At 35.9% G+C, this 23,735-nt stretch overlaps 4 protein-coding genes across 6 annotated transcripts; 1 reads left to right on the top strand and 3 right to left on the bottom strand.

The window, feature by feature from the left end:
- Positions 1-4,080: 4,080 nt before the first annotated feature.
- LOC113305892 lies at positions 4,081-4,921 on the bottom strand. Its single transcript, XM_026554884.1, has 2 exons — positions 4,774-4,921; positions 4,081-4,667 (listed from the first exon to the last, which is right to left on the bottom strand). Exons 1-2 carry the CDS (start codon positions 4,919-4,921, stop codon positions 4,081-4,083), a joined length of 735 nt encoding a protein of 244 aa, XP_026410669.1.
- A 6,775-nt stretch (positions 4,922-11,696) lies between these two features.
- Positions 11,697-14,037, top strand: LOC113306933. Its single transcript, XM_026555846.1, has 4 exons — positions 11,697-12,105; positions 12,601-12,759; positions 13,193-13,301; positions 13,640-14,037. Exons 1-4 carry the CDS (start codon positions 11,758-11,760, stop codon positions 13,837-13,839), a joined length of 816 nt encoding a protein of 271 aa, XP_026411631.1. The 5' UTR covers positions 11,697-11,757; the 3' UTR covers positions 13,840-14,037.
- Positions 14,038-14,416: 379 nt separating this feature from the next.
- On the bottom strand, positions 14,417-16,690 carry LOC113302486 (O-fucosyltransferase 30-like). Of its 2 annotated transcripts, XM_026551397.1 has the most exons (3): positions 16,193-16,688; positions 15,035-16,110; positions 14,417-14,948 (listed from the first exon to the last, which is right to left on the bottom strand). In XM_026551397.1, the coding sequence occupies exons 1-2, from the start codon at positions 16,636-16,638 to the stop codon at positions 15,048-15,050; spliced, it is 1,509 nt and encodes a 502-aa protein (XP_026407182.1). In that variant the 5' UTR covers positions 16,639-16,688; the 3' UTR covers positions 14,417-14,948; positions 15,035-15,047. The 2 variants fall into 2 exon arrangements, with proteins under 2 accessions (XP_026407182.1, XP_026407183.1); XM_026551398.1 differs by having other exon boundaries at positions 14,417-16,110; positions 16,193-16,690.
- Positions 16,691-20,741: 4,051 nt separating this feature from the next.
- Positions 20,742-23,251, bottom strand: LOC113302487 (transcription factor MYBS3-like). 2 transcript variants are annotated; one of them, XM_026551399.1, is made up of 3 exons: positions 22,715-23,251; positions 21,960-22,168; positions 20,742-21,478 (listed from the first exon to the last, which is right to left on the bottom strand). In XM_026551399.1, the coding sequence occupies exons 1-3, from the start codon at positions 23,031-23,033 to the stop codon at positions 20,966-20,968; spliced, it is 1,041 nt and encodes a 346-aa protein (XP_026407184.1). In that variant the 5' UTR covers positions 23,034-23,251; the 3' UTR covers positions 20,742-20,965. The 2 variants fall into 2 exon arrangements, with proteins under 2 accessions (XP_026407184.1, XP_026407186.1); XM_026551401.1 differs by having other exon boundaries at positions 20,742-21,475; positions 22,715-23,033.
- Between the last annotated feature and the right edge of the window lie 484 nt (positions 23,252-23,735).

Below are 23,735 nucleotides of genomic sequence, written 5' to 3' on the forward strand. Positions count from 1 at the left end.
TACGAATTTTTATTTTCTAGAGATATGCATTTAATTGCTGGTAACTAAAGCATATAAAACTAACAACCTTAATTAAAAAATTCTTAATTTATTTCAGACCGGGATATCCTTGAGTTATTAAGGAATATCTTTGAACAATAAAAGATAAGAGTTATTGTTCGTGTTCAAAGTATGTTGACATCTTTTCTTTGTAAATCCTCTTTCATATTTACAATATTGAAATCGATTATACCACACTTCCAAACAAGTTTAGAATTGGTTCATCTGTATTCCAATACAACTATGTGATTGATCAAATATCAATTCACTAATCATGGGTTCACGGTTTTACCAAACACAAGGATCAGTTTTACCTCAATATGGTTTGCTTGTGATCGAAGACACAAGTTACCAGAACCGGTTACATCAGTTACCAGGATCGGTTACATCAATTACCAGGACCGGTTACCATATACTCATGGTATTACTTGTGGTCGGTTACACAAGTCACTAGGATCGGTTACACCGATTACCAGGACCGGTTACGCCAATTACAAGGATCGATTACACATTAGTTTTGTGATAGGTCACACCTATTACTAGGATCTGTGCAAAACTAATCCCCACACCTCACGTGTGATACTAGTTTGCATACTAGAGTCGATTCTCCTTTAACCCTTTGGTTTTCTTCTTCTAAAACCAGGTTAACGACTTAAAGACTTCATTGGGATTGTGAAGCCAGACCGATACTACTTTTATCATAGTTGTGTAATCTGATCTTGCATCTTCTATCGTACGAGTACAATCAGATTGATTGGCTTGAGATTGATATCTCCGATAGGCAAGATATAAAAAGTAATCATAAACATCTTCGTCTCATTGTTTGTGATTTCGCAACATCTTGTTTTGCTGCCATATGATTAAGATTGTTGTAAGGTGATTGATAACTCTAGGCTGTTCTTCGGGAATATAAGACCGGATTATCAATTGGTTCCTGTTCACCTTGATTATTATCAAAAGACGGAACAAAACCTTTTCTGGTTTATCTGTGGGAGACAGATTGATCCTTTTATAGACTTGTCTGTGTGAGACAGATTTGTTTATTGTTAAGTCTTCGACTTTGGGTCGTAGCAACTCTTAGTTGTGGGTGAGATCATCTAAGGGAATCAAGTGCGCAGTATCTTGCTGGGATCAGAGGCGTAGGGAGTACAACTGTACCTTGGATCAGTGGCAGACTGATTGGGGTTCAACTATAGTCCAGTCCGAAGTTAGCTTGGAGTAGGCTAGTGTCTGTAGCGGCTTAATTACAGTGTGTGTTTAATCTGTACTAGGTCCCGGGGTTTTTCTGCATTTGCGGTTTGCTCGTTAACAAAATTTCTAGTGTTTGTGTTATTTCTATTTCTGCATTATATTTTTTTATCTTTATAATTGAAATAATACAGGTTGTGCGTTTAGATCATAAATTAGAATAATCCAACCTTTGGTTGTTGATTGTCATTGATTGATCCTTGGATATTGGTCTTTGGTACCCTCCAAGTTATTCCTTGTGTTTGATTAAAGACTCACTGATTTCTATTAGCTCGATTAAATCAAAACAAGAGAGACTCCTTGAGATACTTTTACCTGGATTCAGTATGACTGTCTAGTTGATTCTCTAGAAATTGTTTCGGAGTTAGTCCATACAGATTTCTAAGCGAAATATTGGGTGGTGTTGTTAGACCCTCGCTTTTTCAACAAAAATGGAAGCCAGATATGGACAACAAGTCCTAGGCCCAACAACAGAAAATTAAAAACAAAAGGACAACAAGTCCAAGCCCAAAAATAAAAGCAATGTTTACAAGTCAACAAAGCTATCAATCAAACTTGTAATAAGTAGTAGCTGGCCATTCCATTCTGTGCATATTAGGGGGTCTTGTAGAGAAAATCATTGTATGTCCCTTAGGTAGATGAACACCTTTTTTTGCAAAAAAAATCGGCAGAAAAATTCACTTCTCTATAGACACGGTTGAAGTAAATATGTTTAAGTCTAGTACTAACAAAATTTCATTTGTTCCATACAAACCAAGGATGTTTGTTTTTCATATAGGCAGAAATGGCAGCAGTGGAGTCAGTATTAATAGTAATTTTCTCCTTCATGTTCTTCACAGTCCATTCCATAGCACAAAGTGCCCCCATAACTTCTGCAATGAAGTTTGTGGATATTCCCAAGCCTCCACCTTCAGCTGTAATGAATTCACCCATGGTATTTCTGACAATAAACCTATACCCAGCATTACCAGGGTTACCTCTAGATGCCCCATCACAACAGAATAAAAGATCATTTGTTTCAGGAAGAAAGAAGGAGCATTCTATATCCTTTGCAGATTTCACCCTCCTACAGCCTACATTAAAGAATTTAAGAATCTGCAAATCATAAGCTGTATTGAACATAAAACCTTTTAGTCTAATCTCACAGTCATGCACCATTCTTGTGATCTTGGATTTGGCCTTGTCACTGTCAGGCAGGATATTATCAAAAAAATACTATGTTCCTGGTGAACCATATATCTACCATTATGTTAAATGATGTTATGTACCACAATTCCTGGATAACTGAACTCTTATGTTTGCAAAGATTTATAACATCATCAAAAGACTTTGGATTTATAAAAGCAAAGATGTTGCCTATCCAAGTCCATAAAATTTGACCATAATTGCCATTCCACAAAATATGGTTCATGTTGTCATGTTCTTTATGATAAAGATAACATCTGGATGCAAGTAACATACCTCTCTTAGTGGTGTTTTCATCAGTATTCCCAGCTCCTCTTGTTATTTTCCATATGTTGCTTGAAATGGAGGGATGAACACAAGAATTCCAAATTTTCTTATACCATTTTAGTTTTGGTTGCTTCTTTCTGATCACATTGATAGCACTAGAAGTAGATAATTCACCATCTTGAGTAGTAGTCCAAACCAGTTTGTCTTTTGAAGAAGTAATAGTGGGGAGATCTTCGGTGGAAATGAAATTAAGCATCTCTTCTGGTATATTCCATGTATCATCCACAATCAGTTGTTTAACCTTCATGGTATTGTTCTGTTGTATATATTCATTTTCAGGGAAGTTTTTAATAATACTTGTATGATAAATCCATGAATCATACCAAACAGAAATATCTTCACCATTCCCAACTAGCCATCTTGTGTTTTCTTCAAACTCCTGAATAATCCATTTTATACCTGGCCAAACTGATGATTGCTTATAATATGAAATCCACATACCATTTTTATCTTTATACTTGGCTAAGAAGAATTTTGCCTATTCTTCATTTGAGTTCAGAATTCTCCACAGTAATTTCATCAATAATGCTTTGTTAATATCTTCAAATCTTCTAATTCCTAGACCCTCCTTCCTCCAATGGAACATAGACTTTGTCCCAAGCTATAGTGATGTATTTTTGTTCTTCAACATTTCCACTCCATAGAAAATTTCTTAAAATTCTTCCACAAGCCTCAATCAGTTTTCTAGGCCATCTTTATATAGACATATTATACAGAGGTATACTGCTGAGTACAAATTTTATAAGAGTTAATCTAGATTGAAAATTTAAGAGTTTTCCTATCTAAGTAGCCAGTCTCTTTTGCAGCATTTCAACAAAGGACCAAAGATGTTCAGTTTTGACTTTTCCTTTATCAGCAATACACACAAATATTTATCAGGAAAATCAGATAATTTCATGTTCATACATTTTGCAATCTGATTTTTTCTTGTGTCAGAAGTTCCATCAACAAAAAATTTTCTCTTAGCAGCACTAACAAGTTGTCCAGAAGCACTTTGGTATTCAATGAGTAAGTGTTCTAGGTTTACCAGAGTTTGCTTGCATCCATTGCAGAATATAAAAATATCATCAGCAAAGAATAAATGTGAAGGGAAGATACCTTTTCTGATGACCATAGGTTGAATTTTCCTCTCTTGAATTAGTTGAGTCAACTTCCTACTTAATACATCAGCAGCCAAGACATAAAGAATTGGAGAGAGAGGATCTCCTTGTTTCACTCCTCTTCCAACACTAAAGTACCCAACAGGACTCCCATTCACCATAATAGAAATTTTTGTTGTTTTTAGAAGCACCAAAATCCAATTTGTAATTCTCTCCCATATTTTTTTAGCACTGCTATTAAGTAATCCCAGCTTACAGTGCCATAAGTTTGAGATATATTCAACTTTAAGGCCACATTTCCACCTTTTATATTAGTATTCATTTCATTAACAAGTTCTGATGCTAATAAGACTTGTTCATGTATGTTTCTTCCTTTGATGAAAGCACATTGTTGTGGATAAATAATTTTTTGTATTAAGTTGCTCATTCTTATAGTTGGAATCTTTGTAAATATCTTGAAACAAAAGTTACTTAGACCAATAGGTCTGAACTGTGAAGCTTTTTTTGCACCTTGAATCTTTGGCAGAAGGATAAGAAAATTTGAATTTAGACCAGAAGGAATTAATTGATTGCTCCAACAGAATTGTATAACATTTGTCAGATCTTCTTTTATAATATTCCAAGCCTCTCTGTAGAAAATACCAGCGTAACCATCTGGTCCAGGAGCACCATCTTGATTAAGACAAAAAACTGCCTCTTTAATTTCTTCTTGAGAAGGAATCTTCTCTAGTATTTTATTATCTTCTGAGTTGACAATATCAGGAATTGCTGATAAAAAAAAATTCAGATATATTTACTAGTTGTGCTGCAAATTTCTCCTTGAAATGATTGAGAAGTATATTTTTAATAGACTGCTTATTTGTCACAATGGCACCAGAAGTATCTTCAAGTTTTGCAATATTATTCTTTGCCTGTCTGAGTTTAATTTGAGTATGGAAGAATTCAGTATTTGCATTACCAAATTTGATCCAATTCACTCTTTCTTTTTGACTCAATATAGTGTGATAGTTTTGAGCTGCCATATCTATGATACCTCTAGTTGTATGATGCGTGTCGTAACCACAACAAATTAATTAATATTTTTCTCACTAATTAACAAGTAATATAGCGATAGTAAGGATCGTTCCCACGAGGAGCAAGAGGTTTTAGTTGTCTTATAATGTCACAAAAGGGGGGGGGGGGTTAGATTTTATAAAGTAAAAGAATAAACAAAGCAATTAAAAAGATAAAGTTGAAATCAATAAGAGAGATTAGATCAGGGAATCCTTCTTCGTTGCAAAATAATGATTCAAGTTATGTTCTTTTCCACTTTTTATTAGTCACAGATTATCACCAACCGTAGGTAAAGCAGCTAGCTCATTGCTAAACCCCAAAATCTCTAGTATCACCAGATACAGAAGTTCTCGACTACCGGATTCTATTCACCAAACCACCCAGTAGTAGCTCACTCAAGATGTAATTTAGTTAAACGCATTAAGATTTATGAATTTATTAGGTTGATATTAGTAGTTAGACTCTTAGCTCAAGGTCTACTTGCTAACGTTGTTTCCATACACAATTGCTCCACGGAATCCCTTCGCAAGATCTCGTGTTTGCTACTTGTATAAAGAGTCAAGAAACGATTACTTATCCCCTAACTTTCACTAGCTTTAGATCAATTAACAAATCAATTTAGTATGCATCCTAAACGACCTATCAATCAACCATGAATGTATAAACATTCCTATTAGTAAAAACAATCGATAATCATGTGAAAACTTCAAAGTAGATTTAAAACAAAACTCAAAACATATCAAGAACTAGGAATTCATCCTCAAACAATAAAATTAGCTACTCATGCTAAGAAGTTCACACAAAAAATAAAGAAAAGAGAAATGTTGTGTGTGTAAAAGGTGTGTAAAAGGTTATAGAGAACTCCTTTATTTATAGACTTCAATGCTCTCCAATTCTTGTAGGAAAAGAATCTTCATTCCATAATAACACCACTTTCCGAATTTGAGCCTAATTCCAATTTTAAGTCCAATTCTCCAAATCTTCCAAGTTTCCATCCAACTTCCAAATCTAAGTATTCACACCCATGAGAACAATCCACACAAAAATCTGTAAATTTGGGTTTCCTGAAAAGTCCTCGAGATCACCGGAAATTCGACCTGAAATGTCGCCGCCGGACACGTGAGTTATGTTTTCGTCGACGTTCTGTTAAACTAAACGGTCAAGAAGGTCAAGCTGTCAGTCAACTGGGTCAAGGTAGGATAGTCAACTACTGAATCATCTGCTCTGACTCGGTCTTAATCGGATGAATTACTGAGTCACATGGATGGATCGATCATAGAACTCGTCTGGAACGGTCATCGCCGGCACTGAGTTAACTCGCCTGAGCAGAAAAATGGACAGAGTTTCTTCTGTTTTTACGACAATTCTCAGGCCGATTTCAGGCCTATTATTTTTAGTCTTCTCCTGGTAAGAATCCTAACATACATCTATTCCAGCAACTCATTCATCAATTTCATACACAACCCATTAGAGCAACAGCTCAACTCCATACTTCATCTTTATAGCAGCAGCAGAACAATCAAACCCATTTCTGAATTTCATCTCAACTCCACCAGAAACCCATCTTCTTCTTCTTCGAATTTCTCCATTCAAAACCCATCTGCTCTTCTCGATCTACTGAATCTCGACCGCAACATTCATGGCTGTAAATTCAATACAATTTTATCACCACCACCGTCTTATTCTTCTCCATCGCCTAGATATACAGCAACTACCACGAATTTCTATCTCAGATTCAAACCAAAAACCCATTTAATTCTCGGCAGATACCATCAACAGCTTCGTCTTTAACCCATCACCAAATTCAGCCCTCCAATTCACAGGAAAACCCTAAATTATCAAAACCCACAACTGCAATTTCTGCCTTCTTCTTCATAACGACCAACAGAAGCTACTCCATCATAATCTATGTTGCATTCTTCTTTCCGAACAACGCTAATTCAACAACTTCAATTCTTCTTAATTCATGTCATCGATTCGATTTCCTCTCTCAGTTCGACTATTTCCATCTAACCCATATCAGTTCTTGTCTTCTCCTTAATTCCCATTAAAAGCAACTCTCGATTTGGTTCATCCACAGAACCCTCAATTTCATCCTCTCTGTGTTGTTCAATAGCGACAATACTCTTCACTCTCTGATATATACAACAGTTCCTTCATCATTTCTTCTCGATCTTTACAATCGTAGACCGATCAAAATATTAGCTCTCATCAGTTTCTCGATCTGGTATTAACAGCAGCAGCTGCTTCCTGCAATTCTCTTTCTCAGTTTCTGGTGGGACTGAAAGAATGAATGAGAAAATCGATTTTAGGGTTATAAAAACGGGACAGCTATTTGCACCCACTGCTGGAATATAGTCACCCCACGGTAGCCCCTTAACGTAGAGTTGCCCCTTAACCTTGCCAGGCTCCCAATAGTGTTTGATGTGAATGACCTTCTTACCCTTTCCATGCTCAAATTGGGTGATTTCTTCTTCTTTTCCTCCGTATGACTCCAAAATACCTAAAACACTCAAAACAAACGTAAAATACAAAATTCACAAGAAAAAATAGCAAAGAAAGCATAACTACTACATAGTAAATTAGGTGTTTTAGACACCTATCACTGTAACATAGTTATTTAATAATTCCACATTTGTTGGATCAGCATCAGATAGGATGTTAGTTTCAGTTACCTTATCTTCCGTTTCTTTCAGTTCGGTATATACATTCCCAAAAATCTCCCAATTCCATTTTTTTAAAATTATCTTCAAATTCTTCAATTTGTTCATAAAAATGAAAATTGGATTCCCAATAATCTGTACATTCCAAGATTCAGTGACTATTCCTAGAAAATCAGGGTGTGACAACCACATCTTCTGAAATCTAAATGGTGCATTATTAGGCTTAAGAAAATCTGCAGTAGTTCCAATAAGACAGATGTGATCTGAAATCCCTCTTGAAGTAACATGATATTTCCATCCATTGTATTTACTAAGCCATTGCTGATTGAAAAGAGCTCTATCAAGATTACAAAGAATTCTTTTTTTACCACATCTACCATCTAACCAAGAAAATTGTGACCCACTTTTGGGATCCTGAAGTAGACCACATTGATCTATACATTCATTAAAATCATTAAGAGCTGAAGTAAGAGGACTCCTTCCACCCTTTTTTTGATGTATAGAAGTAATTGTGTTAAAGTCCCCTAAAACCAACCATGGTTTATTTAGATTACTTATAGTGAGCAAATCAGACCATAATTCTCTTCTATTCAAAGTAAGCACATCTGCATGAATTCCAGTGACCAAAACCCCTCCAATTTCTATTGTGATACATTTTCTGGTAAATAAAATAACTAAAGGGGGAGAAAGTGAACAATTCCAAAAAAAGCCATAAATTTGCTTTCCTATGATCACACATATTGTGAATTATTTTATGATGCATTCCAGGAAGTTTTATTCTATTTTTTTTGTTGAAATAAATTTGTGTGAGACAGTCATTTGATGTAGACTCAGAATGTTTCGTAATGATCATTCGATCACTTGAAAATTTCTTATGAGTTAATAGTTTGTGTGAGACAGCTATTGCCGTTTTCTAAGAATGTTTCAATGATTGAAGTGCGAGTTAAGAGCTAAAATCCATGTTTGGATATATTACGGTTTATGTACTAAGTGTACGAACTGTTTTGATGGAATTCAGGATGGGAAGTTAAGTTTGCATACCCGTTCGCAAACTTATTCAACTATTAAGTCAGTGTACTTAAGTTTGCATACCCGTTGGCAAACTGATTTAACTGTTGAAGTCCGGGAACCAAGTTTGCATACCTGTTCGCAAACAGTTCCACCGGAGTTCGGTCCAGAGCTAAAGTTTGCATACCCGTTTGCAAACTATCGGCTTGTGACCAATGTCCGCAACTTAAGGTTGCGTACCGGTTTGCAAAGTTAAGTGGTTCAAGTTCTAAAATCGGTCAAATATGATTTCATACTCATGAACAAATACATTTATATATTAAGGAATGCAATCTTTACAAACCATGGATAAAATGTTCATGAACTGATTCTTTTGAATCAATTCGACCTTTCTTCAATTGTGTCTTGTATATTTCTACGAGAATATAAACAATTGACAACTCTATAAGTGACATTATTAGATTTATTTGATTATCAATTGATCTAGAAGTGTTAATATGAACATGGTGAAGACAAAAGTGTTCATATGGATAACTTCGGTTAGTTGTTATTGAACCAACTCATTATACACGTTCAGGTACGGTTACCGATATCTACATGAAAGTATATTTCATTTGTGTGTAACAAGCTAAGACCATCTAACGTTGGAAATATATTACCTTGAATCTTGAATAAGGTTTCATCCAACGATGAATATTGATTGCTTTGTTCCAAAGCTATCAAACCCTGATTTGAAGACTATATAAGGGAGAACTCTAGCAACTGGGAAGCCTAATCCTCACACTTCATGTGTGATACTAGTTGCGAATAGAGTCGATTCTACTTTAACCTAGGTTTTTCCTAAAAACATTATAGGTTAACGACTTAAATACTTCGTTGGTATTCTGAAGCCAAACCCAACTATTTTCTCCGTAGTTGCGTGTTCTGATCTTACTTGTTTTATCGTATTGAGTACTATCTTCTCTAAGATTTGCTCGAGATTTATCTCTGATACGTAAGATACAAAAAGTAGTCACAAAGCTCTTCTCCCATTCTTTGTGATTCCATAATAACTTTTTCTACTACCATATAGTTAAGTTATTGTGAGGTGGTTGATATTTCTAGGATGTTCTTCGGGAATATAAGATCGGGTTATTAATTGGTTCTTGTTCACCTTGATTTGTCAAAAGACGAAACAAAAACTTCGTAGGTATTTTCGTGGGAGAAAAATTTATCTATCAGGATAGACTTTTCTATGTGATACAGATTTTTTTATCAAGTCTTCGACTTTGGGTCGTAGCAACTCTTAGTTGTGGGTGAGATCAGCTAAGGGAATCAAGTGCGTAGAGTCCTGCTGGGATTCAGAGGCATAAGGAACGTGACTGTACCTTAATCATTATGAGATTGGTTAGGGCTCAACTACATTCCAGACCGAAGTTAACTTGTAGTGGGCTAGAGTCTGTAGCGGCTTAATATAGTGTGGTGTTTGAAACTTGACTAGGTCCCGGGGTTTTTCTGCATTTGCGGTTTCCTCGTAAACAAAACTTCCGGTGTATGTGTTATTTCTTTTCCGCATTATATTTGTTTATATAATTGAAATATCACAGGTTGTGCATAGTTCAATCAATTGGCAAATCCAACCTTTGGTTGTTGATTGAAATTGATTGACATTTGAACATTAGTCTTTGGTACTGCTCAAGTTATTTCTCATAATAATCAGGCTCACGGATTCTATATGTTTGATTTGCTGATTACATTGAGAAACAAAGATATGATTCTTGGATATCTTTTCCTTGATTGGGTTTAACTGTCTAGTTGATTCTTTTGGAATTATATTGGAGTTAGTCCACACAGATTGCCTAACGAAATATTGGTTGTGGTTGTTAGACCCCGCTTTTTCAGTTGGCTATGCTGATACATGCACTGAGATATTAATCATTCGTCAGATTCTTTAGCCAAACATAATATTAACCACAATAGTGAGGAAAAATTGGTTACTAAGTTTGCTCAATAGATACTTACTTATGTACAAGGGGATATATTTTACTAAGTTTATTTCAATTAATAATTGAAGGAAGATCCATGGGCAATCTTATTTGGAAACAAGATTTGTACCATTTTTTGTTTGCAGTCCAAAACGACAATGAATTTGAAGTTAATATTTTAATGATACGTACCTCTTATTAGATTTTAGATTCCTACCAAAGTAAAGACAATTCAAGATACATACCTCACCATCTAATGATTTTAATTTCAACCATTATTTTTTGACGGCTGATTTTTAAATTGGTAGATGACGATGTTATACGTCTCAAATTATGCACATTTTTATAAGATTGTCGAGTTTCATCACATTAAAACAACGTATCATCAAACATTAGCCTCAAATTAACTGTTGTTTGGACTCTAAAGAAAATTAATACAAATTTTATAAGATAATGTCCATATAAAATTGTCCATAAATCGTTCCTATGATTATTTTTTGTACTAAAAAATAAATAAAAGAAATAAAACTCTCGAGTAATCAAAATAAAAGGCGGGAAATTCAAACTCTTTTTCTCCGATTTAAATTTTTCGGTTTTTTCAGTACTCACTATTCTCGTCCATTTTTGTTGTCCTTCCTCATACATGTTTTTTCGGTTTTGTCAGTACTCTTTATTCTCCTCCATTTTTGTTGTCCTCCTTCCTCATACATGTTAGCCATAGAAGTAGATAACTTCAAATTTGCTTGTACTTTCTGAAACAAGAAACAAAACTTCCCAATCCGATGATTAAATAATCTTCTTGTCATATTGTTTTTTCGTAAATAATTTCCAGTTTTTTTTTAGAAGAAAATCAAAAGATTGTGTCATTAAAGATGGGATGGTGTTTCTCCTGCGTTGAATCTTTGGGTATTAAAGACAAGAATCAAATTGATGACGATGATTTGAATCAGGGTTCCGCATCAGGTAAACTTTTGGGTCTTTTCTTTCTAAGTTCTAACCCTATATGATAATTAAAGGAAAAAATACATTTTTTATCCACGTCACCTCCTTAAAAATCGCATACTGTCCGAAAATTCCTTGAGAATTCATTTGTTTCTTTCTGACTCAAACTCATTTTCTTCAACATTCTCCGTCTCTATAATCAAAGTTGACCTTTTGTAAAAATAAAGGATGAACTCGTCATCTTCATTATCATCAACAGATCCAAATGGGGAACAGATCCAGCATATAGTTGTGATGAGACACGGTGATCGAATAGATAATGTAGAGCCATTATGGATATCAACTGCAAAAAGGCCATTTGATCCACCACTAGCCGAGCCAGGAAAGGTTAGAGCTTTTTGTACCGGAAGGAAGCTCAGGAATAATTTGGATTTTCCAATTCATAGAGTTTTTGTATCGCCATTTCGTCGGTGTATTCAAACTGCGTCAGAGGTTATTTCTGGTCTTTGTGCTATAAATGACGATCCATTGGAAATGACTTCTGATAACATTGAAATTGATCCATCTAAGGTCAAGGTATGTAATTCATTTATACCCTCCTTAATTGGTTTCATTTGTATTTCTGATCAAAATGAACGTGGTGTGTAGTTATTATGCTAATGGTTAGCACTTTTAGACCTTCATTATGTGTTTGTGTAACTCAAGATGTAACTCAAGAATGCCATATGGTTAGTGTTTGAATTGTGTTAGCATTTTAAACCCTGAAGAAAGAGCATAATTTAGAGTTCATGTTGATGTTGCCAGCATGAATTCGGTCATGATTTCCTTTCCAGTAGTCAGGTCTATATCAACTTTATAAGTGAGGAAAACTTGTTATTGGCCGGAATATGCAATCCATTCTTTGGACCATCAATGACCTAAGTGATAGCTGGGTGATCTGACGAGTTGGAAGTTGAACTTAATGCTTGTTATCTTGTTCCCAAGCTTACACATTGAAAGTTATCTAATTTCAGCGGATTTTCTTGGCCTTGTTTGCTTATAGTTTGAATAGTTTTTTTGTTTCTTTTGCAGGTCTCTATTGAGTTTGGTTTGTGTGAGATCCTAAACAGGGAAGCCATAGGAATTGACAAGGCTCCTGATAATGGAAATTGGGGTTTCAATGTGTCAGAACTTGAGTCTCTGTTACCAGCTGGGACAGTGGATAACTCGGTGGTCCGTGTGTATAAAGAGGTAAACTGGCTTGGGCCGCTTGGCTAAACTCTATTCTATAAGTATCCTGATTCAGACCCATAACAATTCATAGAAAACAACTAAAGCCTCATTTTCTGTTCTGACAGCAAACTAGATACATTATAATATCGTATAACGAATGCTATGCATATATACTTACATTACCAAAGAATACCGATTCCCGAGCACTTTCAGTACTAATGGTAAATGATTTTATTCTGGTCTCAACTTTACGGACTCCGTTATCAGTCTGTATCCACACTTAAGATACTGAAGAAGAATTGGATACAATGTCAGAAATGAAACATTACACTCTTGTATCTCTTGGGCACCAGCTGATTGAAACCTATTTGAAATGATTCATTAAACCTCCTCATTTGAAATATATAGCAGTATAAATGAAAGCTTTGCTGACATCATGAAGAAATTACAGATGCCACGATGGGAGGAGTCAATCACTGAGGCACGCACTAGATATTTACAAGTTGTTCGAGCACTTGCAGACAAATTTCCTTCAGAGAACTTGTTGTTTGTAACACATGGTGAGCTTCATCCCCTAATCTGTTATGTTATTGGCTTCTTGCATTTTTTTTTTCTGCCTTTTGTCATTAACTTCATGCTTGTTTTAATATATCATTTCATCACTAAGCCACTCACTCATGATTATAGGCATTTAACTGCTATAAATCGACAACTATATCTTAATCTAGAGAAATAGTATTGTTAAACTGAATTTAGTTTTAGTAGGAACAGAGAACATTGACATTCACCATTCCAATTGATTTGATTTTTGCATGCAGATAATAATAATAGACTCTAGTGGCTCACCCTTTCAGAAATTTGAGTTATAAGCGTTTTTACATATACGACTGTAATGCAGGTGAAGCAATTGGAGCTGTAATTTCTTCGATCATGAAAGACACAACAGTGTACGGAGTAGAATACTGTGCATATACGAAGCCGAAAAGGAAAGTATCTTTCAAATCTGATGGGACATTTGCTGCTGGAGACTTTGAGATAGTTGCACTGCTCGACCAGTTTGGTGTCAGCTTCTGCCTCACAAGTCAGTTGAGTTTATGATCAAATCTAAGCTGAATATGTATACATATGTCAACAGTAACTCATTGGCCTACCCTACTTTCCCATATTTAGCAAAAGCCAAAGGGAATTTAAGCTAATTCAAGTTGTCAACTAGTCCCCAATGTTCCCTTATTTTCTCTGCAAGTAAATGATTCTATTGTGCTGTGTGGAAGCTATGGTTTGAATCTCTTAGTTCAATTTGTTTGTACTTTGTTACCCTCTTCTTGTGTGATTACTTTGTCAATATACGATACAGAAAGTTCCTTCGTCCGGTTTTTGAGCTCAATCTCAGATGGACAATTCGCCTTCACCAGATTGAAATACTACGGGTAAGGGAGTGGATGAGTCCAATACGAGGGTTTGTTGAAAATGACCTTCCACACTACATCTTCTGATCATCCGAGGTATACGGAGGTATACTTACGCTTTGAAGTCCGCAGCCATAAAACCCTTCAAGGTTAGGTATTAGGTAACTCCATCGCTACAGGATATAGATAGTCATTAATGACTCGGAAAATAAGAAGAAAAAAGTTTACCATAAAGTTCACTAAGCATTCAGCATAGCTTAGATTCAAAATAATAAGAAAAAAGTCTCGGCAGAATCACATTTCAATGAGTCGGAAGCCCTCAGAATTACAATTCATTTGATGTGATAAAAATAGGATGACATAGTGACCAGAATTAATGACAAACCAAGCAGTTACACATTGCAAAACACAGAAAAATAAACATGGCCCCTGATATATGCGGCTCAAACGACATACACGGAGCTTCATTATATCAAATTTATGGTCACTTTAACATTTACAAGTTTCTTCACAGATGTGAACATAGAAAACTCTGTTAGCCCCCTGCACAGACATAAAAGGAGGCATATTTGAAATTCCAAGATATATCCACAAGACAGCTTCCAATAATCCGACAAGGAGATGTAACTGCATCAAGGTGACAATAGCAGATCCATCATACTTTACTGTGAGGCTTAGAATAACAGCAGACATGCCTCCGGAAGTTAGTTTGTGTTAACTGAACCTTGAGCACAGCAATTTCCGGTTCTTCCTCGTGACTGCAACCCAGCTGGAGTTGACGTATAATTGAATCACGAATACCTGTTTGTTGATTTTAAAAGCAAGGAACAACTGCATAAAGAATCCAACCAACTACGAGATTTCACATTAATAGAAGGCAGATATACCTGTTTGTGGACTTCACTGTTCAATCTTATCTTGCTTCAAGCAAATTCCATTTTTCCTCATTATTTCTATACTCTCAGCAATGGTTGATCCAGCAGTCCCAACAAAACCGAGTGACGCACAGCTGCAAACGGACTCCTCCAGATATAGAAGTATACTAGGTAAAGACCCAAAAGCACAATTCTTCTTCATCTTGCTTGCTCTTACGTTGTTTGGGGAAGACCCGGATTTCAAACCATGACCTGCAACTGCAACCTTCTTTGCAGTTTGTACAACCAACTCATCCCATTCTTGCAAACTAAACAGTTTATAAGCATCTGAATCTCTAGCTAGCTCTTCTAAATAACTTCCTGTCCAGTTCGCTTCAGGAAGATCTGTCATAATAAAAATATGAATTGGGTGACTACCTTCATTCCTTAGGGTTTCCAACTTCTGTTGTAAGCCCAAAAAAGTAGCCTTCCAGTGATTCTTGAACTGCCCATCTAGTAATCTAAGTTGCGCACACACAAATGGAGATTTAATCTTCTCGACCACAAACTTCTTCCCAGCATTCCTAATTTCTGGAACAAATGGGAGAAATTCAATCTTCTTAATCAAAGACTGTATCCTATTATCTAGTGGGGCTTCATGGATATCAATATAAAGCTCCGAACCCTTGTGCTGAGAAGTAAAAAGGCTTCCAAAGGCTAATACAGTTGCTAAACCAGCTTCCGTATTAGGTCCAAGGGTTTTTAGTACATCTCTACGTTTCCGAACATATGAAATTTTCTTCTTTTTTTTAAGTTCATCATCAGGTTGCAAAGAATCCAAAACTCCATCTCCATTCTTTTGTTGGTAAGTCCAAACACTACTTCTACAATCATCTTTTACAGCATATAAACACTTGCCTACATTACCATCCACACCTGAGATTAAAGACCCACATTGTTTTAACGAAGACGACTCCAACTCGGATGTTTTGATACAAGCTAGGTTTTTGTTTAGACTACACCATAAACCAGTAAAAACCCTAAAATCTATAGTTCTAATCATTGATGCCAGAGAGGAAAGATCTACAATGTCTGCCATTGACACATACCTGAAAGCAAAATGAATTTCCATAAAAAAAAACCTAAACTGAAAATTAATATTCAAATCAAAATTGAAGAAAAGGGTTTTACCTGTGATCCTGAATGAGCTGAATTATGTGATCCCAGACACGAATACGTAAATCATTTGGTTCCAAAACCCTAAATTTAGGGCAACTACCAAGAGCAACAGCATGGTGATCAAGAATGGGAGGAACAATTAAGGTTCTGTTTAATATTCCTGCTATTAGAATAGCATTTTTAAGCTCTGAGAGTTGATTACTAAAACCACTATGAGGGGCAAACCAGAGATACTTCTCACCTAGGCTGTGACCAATCTGACACTGAGGAGGGAATTGGGAAACTGAAGAAGAAGAAGAAGAAAAACTGGAGGAAGAGAAAATGTAATTGGGTATGTCTGTGTAGAAAACGAAGAAAAATAAGATGAATAAAAGTATAAGAATTGTAATCAACGGTTGGATTCTTACGTTAGGGTTTTTCTTTCTCCATTTGGTTCTGCCCAGACTTGAAACATTCATCGCTCCCTCCCTCTACCTCTCTCCAGATCTCTTCAGTTTTTCTGCAGAATAAACAGTTACCATTTTAACAACTAGATAGGAGGACCGCCCCTAGTTAGTAAGTTCGCGAATGATTCGCGAATCATTCGCGATTTTTTCCGTATCACGAATTTTACCGTTTTATTCGCGTACGTTTGCAACTCCGAACCCAAAACGCGTATTATGTGGCATTCCGAATTATTCGCGAATCGTTCACGAACTTTACGTATCCCGAATGATATGTCCGTTTAATTCGCCAGAAACTATTTAGCTTTTACGTTTTCAAAGGCCTATTTTTGGGGCTTTACTGCCTCCCAAACATACACGGCCCAATATTAGACGTTGTTGTAATTTTTATGAAACAAAAATGACAGAAGAGATTTGAAGGTGAAGGTGAGAGAGATCTAAAACTCGCTAACCAAGCGTCTAAACCACTATACCACGTCCTCTTTGATGACTAATGTTGTATATATTATTAATATCATCATACTAAGTTTATTTTTTCTTTAAATAACTCACACATATGCATAAAAATTAGTTTATGACCTTATAAATACTACTTATTTATTATATATAGATACCGAATTTTCAGAGCCGAACTCACATTTATAAATCGAATTATATACATACGTATGTCGTTCCGAATTACTGACGAATCACGTTCCGTTGACCGAATTTTGGACCGAATTTGGATTTTACAAAACCGTATAATACTAGTACGTTTGTTATTCCGTACGTTTACCGAATCCCGAATTACTAACTAAAGATCGCCTACACGGTGTAACGCCGAACGAAAAGACATGGCTTCAAATGAGTTCTTGTTTATTTTATTTTTAAAACTAGATCTAAATTTTACAAATATTTAAAGGAACTTATCATTAATGCTAGAAGTTCAAGGTTACATTGGAATACAAAGTAACAAGAAAATGTCATACAAGTACTTTGGGCAGAAAAATCGCGTCACCGGAAGAATTTAAGGATTCAAATACATGTGAGAAGTATTCATGGTAAACACAAGATATTCAGGAAGTACTTTACCCATTATCGAGATATCTAGTTGTTCGGCGAGATGATAACATGTGAAAAGGATTGACGAAGGATTGACGGGTCAGATTAGATGGGAAGTTGAACATTAAATTAGCCAACAGAGGAGGCAAATCAATCGCCAAAGATTCTGCAAAACAAATGACGAAGCATGAAGTAGCAGAGTGGATTTGAAGTTAGTTATTAACATGATGAGGTTCGGAAGAGCGTCGAAGTAAAAAGGAACCAGTGACGAATAAAAGGCGTTTGGTGATAAAGATTAATTGTTGAGCATTAAAAGGGTTCGTCGACGAAGTCGGAAGTGTAATGAGTTGTCATCCACCATCTAACTTGTATAAAAGGAGGAGAAAAGAAAGAGATCATGGGGGATTTTTGGGGTTCTTAGAGTAAACTCTACTAAAATTTTCATACGTCCATATAGCTTTAGATACGCTATCTTGTATTGCTAAATCATCATCAACGGAAAAGGGGTTTTGCTGTAAAGTTTACTGGTTCATGGTCTTTATCTTGTCTTATTTTATGTTAATTGAACTTAAGATTCATCTTTGGGTGTAGTTGTGGGATTTCCTTCGACTACATTTTGACGCAAACAGTTTGGAGGAGCAAATGATTTATCCTACATGAGTGGTTTGTTCTTTAAAGTAGCTTTAACTTTTAAGTTTCTCTTGTTTACTCGCTGCTCTTGTTTTGGCTTTCCATTTTCTTTTCTCTAAAGTTCTGGATCTAAGTTTTCAGATATAGTATCACTTTTTGGTTTCCAGAGTTGTGTTTTCATTTAAAAGTATAGATCTGACATCATAGGTGTGTAATTTTCTATTTATGGAAAACTGGCGCAATTTTTTTCTTCATATTTCATCAAATTTTTCTTTGTCAAGAGTATATTCATTATTATCAAGCATTTATTTCTGGAGTTTTTCTTGAATCTGTCAACACAATCATATATTGATCCTAAGTTGGTAGAATATTACTACACTCAGTCTGTGTCCAACACAGTGAATTATACGATTTTGAGTTGAGGATATAATCACTAGTACTTTGTCAGCACTGTCAGACTAAGATCTGTTGAAGATAAAGATAATGTCAAAAGAAGACAGTGGAAATGGAGTCAAGACCAGATCCCTACAAACCTGGTACCAGAAAAGTCGTACCCACGGAAACCACAGTAGAGGGAGGAGGAACGAATGTTGATCAGCAAAGGCGTCCCACTCGAAGTATTCCCCATGACGAAGAACCAACGATAGTCTATATCGGCACCAAGCTGAAGGCGAAAGAAGATGAGAGGCTGAAACAATTGCTACCAAAGTATTGTGATGTGTTTTTAGAAGATGGAGATATGTCAGGCATAGACCCCTGTAGCATGTCATAGACTGACATTGGTCCAACGACGAAGCCATTTAAGCAGCGAATCAGGAAGGTAGCGACGACATATCACAAAGCAATAGAAGTTGAACTCAAATATGTGAGTCGGGGATTATTCGACCTGCAATGGATCGCTAACATGGTGATAGTTCCGAAGAAAAATAAAGGAATTCGAATCTGCATTGATCTTAGTGACTTAAATATCATTGACATCTCTCCTTGTACATAATTTTAAAATATTAGCTTTCCCCTAAACAAATTAGCTTTCCCAAACAAAATACTTTTAAAAACTAAAAACATTAATACATTAATTCAAATAGTTCTAATTGGTTAACTGCTCACTGAAGCGCTCCACTAACTGTCAATTCGATTCCACTCGTATTTCAAGGGAATTCCCCTGTCCCTCACTGGATATGGTAAATGACGGATTCTAACAAAACTAAAAGGCAATGACGCTCATCACGGATTTATTTTGACAATCTCTTAAATACAGAGTGCATAAGAAATTATGTTATGCAACAATATGGCCTCCCTAAACTAAAAGAATGCTAACTTAACACCTGGGCATAAAACAAAATACAAGCCCAAAAATAAATGTAAATACTTAAACATTCTTGAGTCTGGATGGTACTGGCCTAAATCTACCCTGGGCTACCGCCTGAAATAGCCCACACATAGGTTTGTCCCTGGTGAAAAGAAGGAAGATGATTTCCTATGAATTTGGAGCGAGAGAGAAGTAAATAGTGAATGCTTTTTTTGTCATCGGATTCACCAAGTGTTAGTTTAGACATTAGTTCGAGTTGTTCCACATTCATCGGACTCTTTATATGTATGTGTAGCCACAGGTTTTACAACTTCATGAGTCTCTTCTAGTGTTGTTTGCTCTGTATTGTACGCGGGTCAAACTGGGACAGCGTACGGATAGTATGGATAGTAAAAAGGAGGACACATTACTGGATAACTAGACTTCATGATAGGCATACATCACATCAAACTCATAATCATATATCGAATCATTAAAACCAAAAAAGAACCGAAACAACAAAAACCTTAGAAAAGAAAAAAATACTCACTTTCATCTCCGGTTCTAATTCATCGCGATTAAACTCTACAAAACATATGAAATAGCAAGAAACAATAAGATTTCTTCTCGTTTCGACCAATTTCTTCTTCTCTTCGACGAAACCCTCGAATTTCTTCTCACTGAGAATTGAGGATTTTTCTTCTCTGAATCTGATTTCAGAATTTTTCTCTCTCTAATTCCCGCTCAGTGGAGGGGTAGTTGTAGAGACGGAGAGGCACATATTAGGTTCTTGGCCACTACCTAAAAAGTAACAAATTTAAACCATCCATTTTCTAACATGTTGCAGAACCGTCAAATTTTTTCGTCCGAACGTGTTTAAGATTTGTCTTATAAGGGAGCGTAAACGTGTTATTACGTGCTAAATAACAGAATCTTTGGACGGAATATATGATTCTTATTCAAAAAGGTCCAAGGTATACAAAAGAAGATTTTGCTAATTTAATTTCTGTAGGAAATGTAATGGAAATTAACAAGTTCGAAGCGCTTAGCTAACTGTGGTTTTCCATTCGATTCGCTGCCACTCGGATTAAGGGAATTCTCCCTTCCCGCATTGGAGATCACAGCTTCTAACAAAATTAAAAGGCCATACAAAATATGACAGCTTCTAACAAAATTAAAAGGCAATGACGCACATCACAGATTTATTTTGACAATTTCCTAAATACAGAGTGCATGAGAACTTATGTTATGCAACAATAGGGCCTTCCTATAATAAAAGAATGCTAACTTAACACCTGGGCATAAAACAAAATACAAGCCCAAAAATCAATGTTCATTTAAACACTTTAACATTCTTGAGTCTGAATAATACTGCGCGTAAAACTACCCTGGGCTACCGCCTGGAATAGCTCTCACATAGGTCTGTCCCTGGTGAAAAGCCGACGGCCTGGAAGATGACTCCCCAGGAATTTGGAGCGAGAGAGAAGTAGATAGTGACTGTTCTTTTTTGTCATCGGATTCACCAATTGTCAGTTTCGACATTAGTCCGAGTTGTTCCACGTTCATCGGACTCTTTATATGTGTAGCCATAGGTTTTACAACTTCATGAGTCTCTTCTGTTGTTGTTTGCTCTGTATTGTACCCGGGCCAAACTGGGACAGCGTATGGATAGTATGGATAGTAAAAAGGAGGACACATTACTGGATAAGTAGACTGCATGATAGGCATCGCCACTGGATGTTGAATAACAAGAGGTTGTTTTTCAGTAGGGTTGGTTGAATCCATCGATTCACATTCTTCACCTATAGTTGGGGTTGGAGACAAGGTGATGTTTTGAGTTTCAGCTTGGGGATGGTCTGGTAAAGCTGATCCAACTTGAGGAGCATCCGTTGACTGCTAAAAGAAAAGACTGAAAATCTTAGAATATAATATTAACACGAAAGAGTCGGGGTACGTAAATAAACCAAACAATGAAAGAAAACAGACACGAGTGGCAATATCATAAACAAACGACTGCATTCAAAGAAGATATACAGTGATTTGCAATACAAAATGAACATGCTATAGAGAAATCAACAAGAATTTTCACATCAGGCCTAAATGTGGTTTAACTCCAATGAGATAACCGAATTAGGAAGACTAATGAGGTAATACAAAATCATCATGTTCAAATTATACTTATCTCATAAGGATGGCATCGTTAAACGAGAGGCATGAATGTCAATGCTATTGACGTGGAGTAGGAAGGTCTAGAAATAGTTCCTAATCAGAGATATTTGGCAGAGAGACGTCTTCATAAAATATGAGGCAAAACTGCAATTTTTATTTTTTAACGGTTTACACAATAGGAATGCACAATACCGAGAAAGCAACTAACCTCATCAGGTACCATATCAAATAGGCTGGATCGTCTTTTCCTTCTGGACATGTTGCATTGGCGGATAAAATATTTCTGGGCGTGGCTAGCAACCTGAGTAGGGGTTCTTGTAATAACATAATTTCGTGATATCCCACGCCAATCACCCTTCCCAAGCTTTTGTAGTCCAAGTAGAAACATCTTGTGTTCCTCTTCTGTCCATGCCACACCTAAAAACAAAGGTTATAAGGTAAGCAATTGGATTACGGAAAGCTATACACAAACACAAGATTATTCACAGGATCATAATGGCAGAGATAATGATGATATAGCAAAATCAGTGGGCCTGAGGAGGTTATTAGACTAACACAACATACAAGGAGCCACCAGGTAACCTTAGATGTTCCTTGCTTCAGTTCATATATGCCTTGGCAGTATTATTAATTCACAGAATCCAAAGGATAACTGTGATTATTGCAAATGCAGAAAGGCATGAGAAATCAAGAACATCATAACTCATAACCAAATGAACCAATTTACAATTACATTTTTTAAGAAAAATTCGTGTAAAATTTTTACAGCCATTCTGGAAAATTTAACCAATATTATGCTCTTTGTGCGCAAAGAAACTAAGGGTTCCAAATCTCTTTGATGCAATGGATTGCATATTCCGATATAAATCAAATCATGTTCAAACAATATATAACAGAACCTAAAAGAACTGTTAAACGCATGAATTAAGGAAACCCAAATCTAGAAGAAAATAAAAGACTAACCCTTTTTTCTTTCACGAGAAGAACCTTTAACATAATCTTCAGAAGCATATCCATCATTAATATGACCATTATTATTATTCTGATCATCACCACCAGGTGAAGAAGAAGAATCCTGGTTCCCAAGATTACTTAAATTCTGAAAACTACCATTATGTGATAAAGTAGACAAATTACACATACTAACACTTTTCCTCATGGATGATGAGGAACAAGCACCTGCATCTAATCTAACCCCAAACAGTTTAAAGACTTTATTAGTAGCAGGGCAAGTTCTTGAATTATGCCCATTATTACTACATCCAAAACACTTTCTCGTCATTTCTACCTCGTATTCGAGGTAGAAATCCGAGGAAGAAAGAAACCAAAAATTGATCGAGGATTTCGATATTTATTTAGATAAAAAAAGATCCGACTACGTCGAGGATATATTTAATTAGATAAGGGTTTTACGTTTTGTTTGCCGAAGATTTAGAAGGTTTAAATTTGGAATGGTATTTAGGGTTATCTAAATTCATACGTTCCATCTTTCAATAACTTCCTGATTTTATCTCGACAGCTTCCAGGAATGAGAAGCACCGTTAATATGTTTTCTATTCCTTGTTTTATTGCCTATCCTAATAGGATGCAACCGACACTTTGTGGCTAGAGTTTTGCTACGACTATTTGTGGGACAGGTTTCTTGTCTTCCACCCGTTTTAGAAAATATCATTTTCACGAGTCATGATCCCGGTGACGATCTATTTTGGGTCATCACGACACAACTAAATCTTTGGATGAGTAGGCCAAGACAAGAATAACATAACATTGCTACTAGTGCTGGTGGTGTACCAATCCAATAGTGAGGGATGGTATCATTTTCAAGAGTGATGAAGGAGAAAAAATTGACGAACAAGTCTTTCAACATTGCATTTTGCAGAGGTGTCAGATTACGGTACGAAAATCCATATATGATACGATTTTTTGCTTGGTCTAGATTTTTTTGTTTGGTCTTATATATAAGTTTTAATACCTGATACCATAT

Source organism: Papaver somniferum, chromosome 8 (assembly GCF_003573695.1).
Source record: "Papaver somniferum cultivar HN1 chromosome 8, ASM357369v1, whole genome shotgun sequence".
NCBI lineage: Eukaryota > Viridiplantae > Streptophyta > Magnoliopsida > Ranunculales > Papaveraceae > Papaver > Papaver somniferum.

Coding starts and splice junctions, on each gene's coding strand:
- LOC113302486 (XM_026551398.1), bottom strand. CDS start 16,638: ATGAATGTTTCAAGTCTGGGCAGAACCAAATGGAGAAAGAAAAACCCT. Junction 16,111..16,192: donor CAGCTCATTCAGGATCACAG/GTAAAACCCTTT, acceptor TTTTGCTTTCAG/GTATGTGTCAATGGCAGACA.
- LOC113305892 (XM_026554884.1), bottom strand. CDS start 4,921: ATGGCAGCTCAAAACTATCACACTATATTGAGTCAAAAAGAAAGAGTG. Junction 4,668..4,773: donor AAAACTTGAAGATACTTCTG/GTGCCATTGTGA, acceptor TTTTTTTATCAG/CAATTCCTGATATTGTCAAC.
- LOC113302487 (XM_026551399.1), bottom strand. CDS start 23,033: ATGACGAGAAAGTGTTTTGGATGTAGTAATAATGGGCATAATTCAAGA. Junction 22,169..22,714: donor TTCTCGTGAAAGAAAAAAGG/GTTAGTCTTTTA, acceptor CTTTGTTTTTAG/GTGTGGCATGGACAGAAGAG. Junction 21,479..21,959: donor TTGATATGGTACCTGATGAG/GTTAGTTGCTTT, acceptor CTTTTCTTTTAG/CAGTCAACGGATGCTCCTCA.
- LOC113306933 (XM_026555846.1), top strand. CDS start 11,758: ATGAACTCGTCATCTTCATTATCATCAACAGATCCAAATGGGGAACAG. Junction 12,760..13,192: donor TGGTCCGTGTGTATAAAGAG/GTAAACTGGCTT, acceptor AAGAAATTACAG/ATGCCACGATGGGAGGAGTC. Junction 13,302..13,639: donor CTTGTTGTTTGTAACACATG/GTGAGCTTCATC, acceptor ACTGTAATGCAG/GTGAAGCAATTGGAGCTGTA.